The 13,264-nt window shown below is 39.0% G+C and overlaps 1 protein-coding gene across 4 annotated transcripts in view; it reads left to right on the top strand.

The window, feature by feature from the left end:
* Positions 1-3,177, top strand: part of CPQ (carboxypeptidase Q) — a 166,595-nt gene extending 163,418 nt beyond the window's left edge. For all 4 annotated transcript variants that reach the window (XM_052788674.1, XM_052788675.1, XM_052788673.1 and 1 more), the window contains exon 8: positions 2,672-3,177. In XM_052788674.1, the coding sequence (XP_052644634.1) occupies positions 2,672-2,832 (161 nt within the window). In that variant the 3' untranslated portion in view covers positions 2,833-3,177. The remainder of the gene's footprint in view (positions 1-2,671) is intronic.
* The last annotated feature ends 10,087 nt before the right edge of the window (positions 3,178-13,264 follow it).

Genomic DNA, 13,264 nt, shown 5'->3' on the forward strand with positions numbered 1-13,264 from the left:
TGGTCATCTGCAGGGGTTGATCTCAGTCCTGGATGCATTTACTGGCAAAAGGGAGTAAGACACTATTCAGTGTCTTACCGTAGCCCAGTGACCTCTGGAAGCCATAAATATCTCCGGGCAGCTAACATCAACATGGAGGAGTCTCAAGTTTGGAGCAGAAGACATGAAAATTGCTTGCAGTCATATCTGTGCCCCAGGGTGTTTCATGTCTAGAGGCTTGCGTGAGGCCCTCGGCTGTAAACTGTTCTTCTGCTCAAAGCCAAGAACATGGATTTTCACTTTTGTTTCTAATTATGTAGGATAAAACTGCTTTCTTAGGGTCTTTTCCTTAGTCTCACAAGATGTTTGCAGGTCACTGACTTCAATTCTAGCCCAAGAGATGAAAGAAACAGCACAGCCAGTTTAGGAACCCTTCCATATTCTCTCTACTCGCACACTCTGATGTTTCTTGCACAGTAATTTCTTGATGCAAAAGTCAGATCATTTTCCGATTTTTAAAATCAATTTAGAGAAACAAATCTGTTTCAGCATTTCAGGGAGTTAAACATTACAAAGCAATGGGTGTTTATCCTTGTTCCATTCACAGAGATGAAATGCTACTCTGTAAATCCATAGTTACTGTGATTAGTGAGATGTCTATGACAAATTCCAGGCATTAAATTTTTGTCTTGAGCCTTACAAAAGTGTTCAAAAATTGTAATGGGTTTGCCTGAGTGGCTTAACTTGTAATGTGTGTGTAGTGCAGAAGTCCATCAGTTAATGAATTTATCATTGTTCAACCCTTTTATGGTTGTATATATTTAAAAGAATTCAGAATCAAATTTTAAAAGTGAATATGACTTGGCATAAATTCAATGCTAAAATCAGTGGAACATGATTCAGCACCTGTAACCTACCCAGTGACTTCTGTGGGATTGCATTGCTTCAAGTCAGTAGCAAACAAGTCTCTTAAGAGCAAGAAGAGCCTCTTAAAATCAATCCCAATACCGTATAACCGTATGCTACAGCATTGGGTCTTTCTGCATATCATCTCTCTTATGAAGGGATCTTCACCTTGGATGGAATTATAAAATGCATTATCTTTCTATTCCTTCTCTCTAAAACAATTCCTTCTCTCTAAAACAAGCAGTCCAAGTCAGTCCCCATTACAGCAATAGAAGCATGCCTGTTAACCACAGTGAGAGCCGGACTCTGTCCTGAATGACTATACAAGTGATCAAAAGATATGTATTATAGGAATGTACAGTTATGCTGTGAGAAATTTTGCTTTCATTCTCTTCAAAGGCTTCAAGCATCTCAGGGAAACCAGGAAAAATCATAACAGTAAGTCTTATGAGCACACATGAGTTTATCAAAGCCCTCATCATCTGATACTGATTTCCACTGCGTGTAAATAAATATATGAATAATTTATTTACTTCATCTTTATAATCAAACAATCCTGGGTTTTTTCCTGTCTTACTTGGCATGGTAGGAGTAGCCTCAGTCTGTGTTTCTGCCGGGGGCCCATAGCTCTTACTTGTGAATTCACATCAGTGCTTGTTCTCTGGGTTTGATGACCAAGCCAGGAGGAGGTCCTGTCGTGCTAGGTGGGTCCTACCCTGGGAGCTGTGCACCTCCTAGCCTGATGAGCGGGCAGGCCAAGGGAATCAACGCAAAGGAATTGCAAGCAGTGAATCAGTGTGGTGGGGGTAAATATCACATTTACTTACTTTCAAAATTTGGCGTGGAATTCTGTTAATGGTGGAAGGGTTGTTGAGATTAAAACAAAGCATAAAACCAGAGAACAGGAGGCAGAGGTAAGTAAGTGGGAGAGAATAAATTGCAAGGGGACAAGGGGTCAGACAGGGTCAGTGGGGACTGGACCAGGCAGAGAATGGCCAGGGTGAAAATCCACCGCCAGCATCTCTGCTGCAGCACCCGGTGTGGTGGCAGCTTCTCCTGCTCCTCTTGGCTTTGGTCTGCCTTGGGGCCTTGCGTGATGCCTCCCTGGCATTATTTGTGCTCCCTGAGCCCACCTGGCCTGGGGAAGAGTAGTCCTTTCCCTGCCCATGTGCCCTCAGAGGAAGTCAGTTGTTCCTGAATGGGAAGAACTGTGGTTTCACCCAACTTGCTTCTGCCCCAGCTGATGAGGACTCCTGACTGAGAGGGTAATGTAGTCCTGGGCTATCTAGGTTACCCCAGGTTATATGGAAAACTGCTCTGAAGCAGCATATCCTTGCGATGAACAAAGTCTCAAAAGCAAAAGCAAATTCCAAAGCGTTCCCCAACACAAGGAGAGGATCCATCACTCAGTCGTAACTCATCATCGGAGCAGCGGGATGAAGAATGGAGGAAGCGCCGCCGCGTGTGAGGTTCCTGTAGGGATTTTCCTACTTGGACTCTGGTAGTCTTCGAGGAAAATGGATGTATACTGTTGCTGAGGAAACGAGTCTCCCAGGGGAAGGTTGGCTTTTCCCCGGTGTGAATTTTTGCTGCCTCACGCTCACTCAAGTCAACTAACCTAAAACCTACAAACTGCACATGCCATGGCTCTGTGCAGTTATTATATGGAACTTTATAGAGTTGCATGTGGATTTAGTCATAAACAGCCCAGGAATGGATTCAAGTTTATATTCCTCTTTAAATATTTGTATTCCTATAATGGAATATTGCCCATTTTTCTCTGTAGGTGCCAGCTTGCGTGATGACCTCAGTAAATACTTCTGGTTTCATCATTCTCAAGGGGACACGATGACAGTTCAGGATCCAAACCAGATGAATCTCTGTGCTGCTGTTTGGACTGTTGTCTCCTATGTGATTGCTGACATGGAGGAGATGTTGCCAAGGTAATAAAACACCAAGAAAGAGGATTTCTGTTCTTCAGTAAAGATTGTGAGTCCACTAATGCATGTGGTCTACAGCTGTGGGAAATTCTGGTTTTCACCCTAATTTTGTGCCTTATTATGTCTGTTTTCGTCAAAGCACATGCTCTTTTACACATTCCTGTTTCTTTTTGCTGTTTTGATGTCTTCCTTTTGTGCTTTTCACTTAAAATTTCTTCTTTTAAGTACTTTTAAAATTTCTGATGAACGTATGATACCTCTTTGATTATGATATAATAACCATTTGTACGCAAAGTGATCCTATGCAGCAGGAAAAATATACCAAATAAATTTGTTGCATCAGAATAATTAATGTATTGAGTTAGTGTTCATATTTATGGGTTTGGTTTTGGTCTTTTGCTCTATGCATTAGAGTGATGTACTCTTAATAAAACAGCCCCTTTTTTTAACTCTAAGATAATAGTGTAGTTTAAGGTTATAGGACAAATTAATCTTGGCTGTTTTAATGGTAATGTATGGTAAAATGGTCAAATAATGGTCAAAATGCTAAAATAATAGGGCTTTTAAAAGTTCATTCAGCTCCTGCTGTTAAATCTTACTAAAGGTTGTTTCATGCAAGACTCAGATAAACCAGGACATAGAAGATAGAAAGCCAACCACAGGACTCCCAGATCTTCTGTGTTTCTTTGGGCACCTCCCTGTGGAAAGCCGTGTGTGTCCTTTTCTTTCTGATGGAATACTTGCTGTAGTGACATGCAGAGAATTTCATATGGCAGTTTTTCTCTGAAATGCCATGATGTTTCAGAAACAGCATCACAGCTGTAATTTGTGACCTTCACTACCTGCCAGCTGATATCCAAACGAAGTGTAAAAGCAGATTTTAATTCAGTCTCCTGAAGCCATTCCCAGCTGCCCCTCTCTTGCGGTGATCCTCTCCCCTGCTGGAAGCCAGGCGAGAGGATGCTGGGACATATGCACTTTGATGAAGGAATTTATCTGGGAATTTAATTCTTGTATACTTTATTGGGTTTTGGTTTGGGGTTTTTTTCCTGCTCAAAGATTATGAATATTCAGATGAGTTTCAGGGGTATCTGTAGAGAAGATGTAACTGGTGTTGGGGAATATTTTAAGGCATATGATTTCTGCTTATTTCTTTGTGACATGATCCTTGTTTGTGCTTTTAAATTTTACAACAAGCAAACTTACTGATGTGAATAACTGCTGCAATATAATCAACACCAGACAACTAATGTAACAAACAACACGGAGTATTGAACCACGTGGCAGGCAGTCCCTGGTGCTGTTAATCAGCTCTGTAGCTGAGCAATAGCTGAGTGATGAGCCATTCATTTTTATAGTATTAATAACCATGATATCTGTTTACCATGATAATAGCGGGTTTACATCAAATTTATTAAATATTTCAATTTTCCCTCCAAATCATTTCAGGAACATAAAAGCTGCCTGGAGATACTCTGCTCTTTCTTTTTAAAGAAACAGTATTGAAATAAAGTTATCAAAAATTTCCTCTGCTTTCAAGGCATGATGCCTATGCTTCTTTTTTCTGATTTGCTTGACAACAGCATAGCTGGTGGTGCTCACCACTGACAGATCCTCAGCTGTCTCTAAATCCAGCCTTTTGACCTTCACAGAATATTACTGACTGTTTCCTGAACTGCGTTCCACATCTTTTTCCCTCAAGGTGTGCCACTTTGTACGTCAGAGATTCAGAAGGGTTTTCCATGAAGTTACATTTATTGTTACAAAACTTAACCTGTGCTTACTTGGAAACAGGGTTTATTTGTGTTTTTCTCCATTGCCTCAAGTCAAATGGAGAATCTCTGGAGTCAAGAATACTCTCTGCAGAGGAGAAGAACGCTGCGGGATGCACATTGCGCCACGGCGCATCCCAAGATGTGCTTGTTGGCTCCTAGGCTACATAAGATAGGCCATAAAAATTAAGACTGTGATGCCCCTGAAGAAAATTTAACCTTCACGTCAACTTCAGATACATAGTTCTAGAGAGAAGCTTTGCAGAGTGGATTTTGAAAAAAAAGTTCAAAAATCAAAATTGCCATCTTATTTGTAAAAAAATAGTGACATTAAAAATGTTTTCCTTCTCAAATTGAAAAACAAAGATTTTTTTACATGTAAAAACAGATTTCATTAAGACATTGTCTTTTTGAATCACTAGTTCTTTTTTATCTGATCTGTAATGGTTCTCAGACCTAAAAGTTCAGCTGTTCACGGTGCTGTCCTGATAACCTGCCTGTTCAGATGTACCTCTCTCAAAAATTTCCATAAACGAAGAGATACTAATAAATTTCTTTCCTTTCCCAGTGGGATTTTGTACCTTCTGTGCAATAGCTCATCTTTATCCTGCTCAGTGTAGCAATTATTCTGTTTCAATTGGTGGCAATTAAACTTATATCGGCTGATCGATTTTCAGTTCAAGAGCTCTTCTGAAGTGATCCAGGTAAGCCAACATAACTTTGCTTTCCACTGGCATGCCACCTTTGATTTTTGAGATTTTTCTCAACTTCAGTTGAGAAAGTAATAGCTAAGGATATTATTTGTATTACTATTATTGTCAGGGTCAGCTGCCATAAATCTGTGTTTTTCATAAGTATTTTGGTGACATTCTAAGATAAAGGGGCCATGTGTACATTTCCCTCTGATAAAATAAAACACTATCAGCTTTGGACTAGGTTGTTTTTTGCCTGCAAAGATCTGTGAGCTAAGAGTTGAAAAAACAGCAGTAGTATTTAAATATATGTCAAAAATTTAAATTTCAAATAAACATTTTCCTCAAGGTATTACATATCTCTTGCATCTGCTGAGAAGGAAGGCCCCTGGGTAGCCTTCCTTTCTGCTACAATTCAAAGCTTTCAGACATAGTTACAGAAGGACGAGGCCAATACATAATTCATTTACCCGACTAGACTATAGCACAAATGCTGAGGAAAAGTCTCTTTTCAATACTGCATAATGTAACATAGGTAATTTTGCCAGTAATAAAAGAAGAATTGCAGGATAGGAAACCGAGTTGGTGCTTTTGTCCTTCATGTGTCGAGATATTATTGGAGTTTCACTGACTCTTTGAATGATTCAGTTCTATGTGATCCCACAAGATTTTTACCTCCCTTAAAATAACTAAAAACAAAGAAAGAGAGCTATTTCCTGGAACAAGAGATGAAGCAGTGCTTCTGCCACTGCTACACTGCAAACATCTCTGGCTGTATATTTAGTTAGTATGCTTCCCCCATAACGATTTGAGACACTTCCATTTACCATGAGTAAATATCAAACTGATCTTGATATCTATATCTGTCTCATGAAATATACACACCATCTAAATGTGCCCAAATGATTAATTTACTGCTGTGTAATGATTAGCATAAAAATCTCATCACTGCACAGGATAGAAATGTTACCACTAATTGCTGGTTGAAGTGAACAATGTTTTCTGCACAGAAATTAATGATGCATGCATCGCAGCTCTTCAATGGGAAAATTCAAGACTTTCTGGAAGAGAAGCTGCTGCTTTTTTTTTTTCCTTTCTGCTAAATGATAAGAAAGCCTGATCACATATAATAGAAAGGAATATTATTTTGTGCACAGTCCATTTTATCTTTGCACCACACTTATGGAAATGTTTTAACTTAGACCTTTTGTAATCTTCTGTCTACAGCAAATGCACGTAAGCACTGTCCACACGCACACCATACTCTTTCATGGTCAATACTTCTGGAAGCTCCAGCCCTTTTGCACAAAAGTTTGGCCAGCTATGGAGCTGTGATTTGTAGTTACAATTGTTTAATAAATACATTGTGCTAGCACCTGATTAAGGCTTTTAGGCGCTTCTCTTCTTAGTAATCCTCTTTGCCCTTGGAGGAGGGACCTCGATGACAACTTTATATCCAGCTCTGTGTTTAGCTTGCAGTTTGATTTCACTTCAGGACAGATCAACCTCCTTTAGTTTATGTAAAGTTTCTATTTTCTTGGGGTTTTTTGGTCTTTCACTCCGTCTTTCTCATCATCTGTACTGTGATATGGATAATAGGAATGACTAACCAACTGAAAAAATCTGTGTATTTTGTGCCTTGGGGCTCAGGAACTGCAAGACGTGATTGAGATGATTCTGAAGAGCAACACGTAGCACATGGGTGAGAGCTCCATCCAGGCCACCACTTGCCTTTATCACTGGCCTATGTTACTGCCAGACAGAGCTTTGTGATCAATATGTAATGAGTTTTCATCACCAGTCATGATTTTCTACATAACTACGTGAAAATCAGGTTTATGGAAACCAAAGAGGGAAGCGCTGGAGGAGGGACCACAAAAATCAGGGCAAGGTAACACTGAGGCAGGAACTGTGGCTTCAAGTACCAATGTTTTACTCTGCTTTGCTGGTTAAGTTGGGGAACACTACCTAAACCTACCTCAGTTTCACTGTTAAATGTTGGTAGTGGTGTTTGGTGTAGCCTGATTTAGCAACACTGTGTTAAAATACATGATGCATGTAAAATGTAAGTTCATAGCAGAGGTGATGTTTGATTGGAGGAGAGGAATAAGAAGTTAACACCTTTTAGCTGCATGAGAATTCATCGGTAAAATGTGTCTTTTAGTAATTACTGTTTGCATTTACATTACTTGCATTATTCGCATTTGCATTACTACTTGCATTTACTATTTGTCATGACAAACAAAAAGATATAGTCCTCCACCAGATACTGCCATTTCAAGATAGAATTTGGACATTAGGCATATCCATTTTAAACTATGGTACAGTACTTTGCATCCAGGAATTATGTGGGACAATTATGTATGCAAAATAGTCGCACACAGTGCCATCTATATATATCATTTCACAGCTTTTGACCATCACACATATGCTAAGTCTCTTTCACAAAATCAGTGGCCATACAGTGGGGCAGTATGGGGAAAGAGAATATGTCAAATGGTTTTCCAAAAGCCATGCAGCCAGTCGGTCCTGAAGTGAAGTTTAGGATACAGAAGTTCCTACCTCAGTGTCGTGGTTTAACCCCAGCCAGCAACTAAACACCACACAGCCGCTCACTCACTCCCCCCCACCCAGTGGGATGGGGGAGAAAATCGGGAGAAGAAGCAAAACCCGTGGGTTGAGATAAGAACGGTTTAATAGAACAGAAAAGAAGAAACTAATAATGATAATGATAACACTAATAAAATGACAACAGCAATAATGAAAGGATTGGAATGTACAAATGATACGCAGTGCAATTGCTCACCACCCGCCGACCGACACCCAGCCAGTCCCCCGAGCGGCGAATCCCTGCCCCCCACTTCCCCGTTTCTGTACTGGATGGGACGTCACATGGTATGGAATACACCGTTGGCCAGTTTGGGTCAGGTGCCCTGGCTGTGTCCTGTGCCAACTTCTTGTGCCCCTCCAGCTTTCTCACTGGCTGGGCATGAGAAGCTGAAAAATCCTTGACATTAGTCTAAACACTACTGAGCAACAACTGAAAACATCAGTGTTATCAACATTCTTCGCTCTGAACTCAAAACATAGCACTGTACCAGCTACTAGGAAGACAGTTAACTCTATCCCAGCTGAAACCAGGACACTCAGCCAAGCTGTGCTGCCCATAAATGAGTTGCTACTTTCTTTGTATACCACTGAGATAATTTTGAAGCTGAAGTGTAAAATTTTGTACAAAAGTGACATTTTTGACTGATCATATGCAACACACTGGACTGCAAATTTAAGGGAGAGAAATGAGAAAATAATTTCTGTGTTTTCTCTCAGCTAACCAAGTTAGTGATTTCTGGAAGGAAAACAAGTAAGCTTGTGCCATTTATATTAACCTTAAAACAAATTAATGCATGCCTGCACACATTTCCCTCTCTATATGTAACAGAGAAGAGCCTTCTTACCTTGGAGATAACTTCATTTCTGCTTTTTATCAAAGCATGTACTTTATAAGCAGAAGTTGCCAAAAAAAAATCTGGATTTACAGAGTGGCAACTATATTCTTTAGCCTTAGTAGGAATTAAGATAATAGTGCTGCATGCATCTTGATAAAACTGATGTCCTGTGCGTGGACCGAATCTTTGGGAATGTCTTTGAAACTCTGATTTCCCTGAGGTTCTTTGTGACTCGTGTTATAATCTCTGGAATATTTTGACTTCACCTTTGTGAATGTGATTATTCAGTATGTTACTTATCCTAAATTATCTATACCTTTTGCTTTTTCCAGGGATATTATGTCAGTGATACAGCTGCAGAGAATTCATATCATTGCCTGTACTTAAAAGCAACTTTCCCAGTTCTTTTTCACTTCAAGTCATCATTTTTTATTTTACTTTAAATTTCTATCACTAGGACAGAAAGGTATCACAGCTTTTAATATGATACACAATGTAGAGGCTAATGATTGTTCAAAAGCAGATAACAAAATATCCACGTTTTAAAATAAAATTGCTGTGCTGTTCTTTCTGTGGCTATTATCAAGCTTTAGCTCATCAGTAAGATGAGTTTAATAAAAGGAATTACTAGAAAGTGAGTCATGAGTCATTTAACCATGGACAGTTTAACAGGCATAAATCACTGCATAGTTTCTGAATGGAAATAAAATGTTGACAGCTTTACCCCTCCAAATTGCTCATCATAGAAGCAGAGAAAGCTATAAATATCTACAAGAAAATGCATGCTTCTCTTCAGCAGTGATTCCCAATGCTGAATTCTGCGTAGTAGTTATTTTAAGCCTTTATAATGTAGCCTGAACCTGTAACATGAAACATCGAGAAGAAAATATACACTAGTGTGAATTCCTATATGCCTTTTTTGCAATGGTAAGCAGGATACAGCTCTATTGGGAACTCAGCCTAGCTTTAGTATTGCTGTCTCTCCAAGCAGGAGTCCCTTCTGGCTATATGGTGAGCTTATTGGAAGGATAAGTATGAGCAGTAGAAGAATTTACTTAAAAATTTGGTCATGTTAGATCTTCATAAAATGATGAAATTGTGGGTTTTTGTTGGTTTGTTTTTTTTTTTTTTTAATGCAGAAATACCTTTAGCTTGTTAAATAGCTGAACTTAGGTTTTGGCATGTGCAGTTGTTGAAACCTCTTTTCATTCCTCTCATCAACAGTAGTGTCTCTGTAGGTATGAGAAGATAATAAATGAAATAATTCAGTAAACTCTGTATAAGTATCACATGTATTAAACAACAACGTAAGTTACAAAAAATTAATCCATTTATCAACAGGAACAAATTTTTAAACATGAAGAGAGGATTAATTTCCAAGTTGTTAGAAGGAAGCAGACATTGTAGAAGTGTAGACTTCTACTTTCGATTGAGCAAAATCTCATTTCAGGTGTTTGACATCGTGTGTTCACTTGAACTCAAAGGAGAAGTTAGAGAAAATGTACATATCCTTCTCTGTTGAGCAAAATCCCAACAGTGCTTGCTGGTATCAGCAGAGGCTGCTCCGCAGGAGGCTCTCTGGTTAGGGGGTTCTCCATCCCCTATGCATTTGATAACATGCTGGGTGTTCTATATTCCCAGGACTATGTAAGCTTGAATTTATGGGGTGAAGACCAGAAGCATTTGTTGGGAATGTTCTGCAAGAAGTGTGTGACACAGCTGTTCTTGACACCATGTCTTCGTGTGACAAACAAATAATAAATGAGCCATGGGTAGCTCAGCCACACACCTCAGCCCGAGTGGTTGCCCTGTGGTCCCATTGAAAGGGTGATCACTCCAGGCTTCATCTAGAGAAAAGAGAACTGAGGATCACTGACCAGAGTCCAGGTGCTGACCTCTTTCTATACAACTAATGTTGGATTGCCATGGAGAATCTTTCTGCTCACCCACTGGGTGCAGAGGTCCTTTGCATCCATACTCCCATAGAACGAGAATGACAGGAGAGTTTTCATGCTTGGTGACCATGTAGAGGTGAATACTTTTTTTTGCACTCCAAATGCTAGAAGTTCAGGAAGAGATCAGGGTCACAGACTCTATTTTCCTCCCAAATAGCCTGAATTATAGCTCAAACTGCAGTACTTTTATGTCTTTTAGACTTGGATTTGCAATGGATTTGTAATATATAACATTGTCATCACACTGTGAAATCACTGAAGTCTGATACTTTTCATGTTCCATATCTCTGCATTTCAGAGCTGTGTCTAAACAAGCAGGAACAGTAATGGCTGTCAGCGGAGCACTTGACAGTATCTTCAAAGCAGAAGAACTGAGTAAACATTTGCTGTGTGTGCTCTATTAGGTGTCAACGAAAATTTTATCCCTCCTTCCCTCATCTGTGAAGTGATGAATGGGGAAAACATTACTGCTCTGTGTTTGTGCAGCAGTTAGTCTCAGAGCTGCTGCTACAATACTTCTAAACCGGTTTGAGGTGTAAGATTATATGAGACATCAGGATTTGGCAAACTTCAGAGAAGTTGCAAATGTAGCAATATGTTGTTTATTGCACAGTGTTTATTCACACAGTAATGGGCGATCCTTTAAAACAGAAGTATAAGAGTTTTGCAGTATTTGCAGAAACAGTTTGCTGACCAGCTAAAGACCTATGTTACTTCATTGTTGTAAACTAACAAAGTGAAAGTAATACCTGTTTTTTTAACTTATCACTTTTAGATTTCTCTATGGAAAAAAATGATCAGCCCAGTTTAAAATAACTGTAGGAGGATCTCCCAGAGTTCCTTTGATTTACACTGGCTTAAAATATGAAGAAACAAAGATTGCAGCTTCAGATAAGCATTGGTCAAGTCAGTAGGAATTTCTTTAAAAACATTTGCAAATGTGGGCAGATGGCGTCGGGTGTTCTGCACTGTAGCAGAGCAAGCAGTTACATTAGACTCTTTCTTTTCCCCAAAGTTATCCTGATTTTTACAAAAATCCTCCTGTTGCCATTAATCTCCAACATTCTAACAAGCTCTAAATTTACTACCATGCTGTAAAAGTTTACTTTTTGGCCACTTTTTTTCACCTTAGAATAAGCTCAGTCTAGTGGTTTTAACTTAAGACAATAAACCAGGAACTCCCAAGTTCTAATTCTGCCTCGGTAACCATCTTGCTGGGTGGTCTTGGCACACCCTAAAGGTATGCCTTCTGTGAAGATTTAATTTGTTAAAAATGAAAAAAAAAAGGTCTATTTGCTAGTGTGGATATGGCCAGAGGTGTGGGACACTGTTTGTTCTAATGAGGTATCTTTTATCTTCAGTCATAACCTGAAAACAACTGAGGTTTGGGCATCTTCTAGTTTACGCTCCATAGGTGAATTAACCTTGCAGCTAAATAATATTCCAGCTTGGCTGAAATCTGAATACCATTGCAGTCCATCTTCACTGTGGCTGATGCACAGTTTGGAATGGAAAAGACATCAGAATTTGGTGGGTTTTTGACCTCAAAACAGATGAAATCTTGGAGATGTAGAGTACTTTCTGATGGTTAAAAAATTGGACCCTCTGCATGTGAAATTGTAAATGCTTCTCTTCAAAGTTCTGCACAGAGACTTCTAGAAAATAACATCGAGGGCAAAGTACAAAAACCATCGTGCATAGTAATACCATGAGCCTGGAAAGGGAATATATTCCAAATTCGAAGTGTTGGGGTTTTTTTTTTTCCAAGAATAAGAGTTAGGATAATGAAACTGCAGAGTAAGTTTATTAAAGTGTCTAATTTATTCTTAATCCAAAGTAATTTTCTTATGGCTCAGGAAATAAGCCCTACTGGAGTCAATTCAGAGAAAATTCAGCAAACAGAACTAGGTCCTGCCCTTCTTCACTATCCCGAACAGAAATCTATGTGAATCTCACATATTCTGCTTCTGTTCCTGGTGCTTACTGAGCCTTTAGTACAAATAATTAGGAGTCATCCCTCATAAAGCACTTACAAGTTAGTGAAATGTCAGAGGATTTCCCTCTATGTTTGGTTTTATTACAAACTCATCTAGTATCCTCTCAATTTTCTTAGTAGATACAATTAAGGACACTGAAGACTCCTCAGGCTATAAATTAAAGACAAAATTTGAAGTAATGCCAGTGGCTTAAGAAGACAGTTTACTGATAACTAAGTCTTCAAACTCCCTAATACATCAATTACTTGCTTTTTCACCTGCTGACCCCAGCTCTAGATTTGGTACATGGTATTAACTGCATCTCTTTGCTAAAGGAAATCACAACAGAACTTAGTTTATAAAAACATTCTTCTTTGTACTTTAAGGAGAAACTAAAACTGTCTTTAAAATACTCATTGCCCTCAAATATTTTTTCCAGCTACTTTTTTTAAAAGTCAGTTTCAATTTCTGTCACTAGTGATATGCATCTTCACAATTTACAAAGCCAAAAGCAAGCAGCGCAGGGAGGACTTATTCTTCTTGCAGGCACTAACGTAATCAAACAGTAGTGGTTAAAAAAGTAGAACCACCAATTACA

This window comes from Harpia harpyja, chromosome 5, assembly GCF_026419915.1.
Source record: "Harpia harpyja isolate bHarHar1 chromosome 5, bHarHar1 primary haplotype, whole genome shotgun sequence".
In the NCBI taxonomy this organism is placed as follows: domain Eukaryota; kingdom Metazoa; phylum Chordata; class Aves; order Accipitriformes; family Accipitridae; genus Harpia; species Harpia harpyja.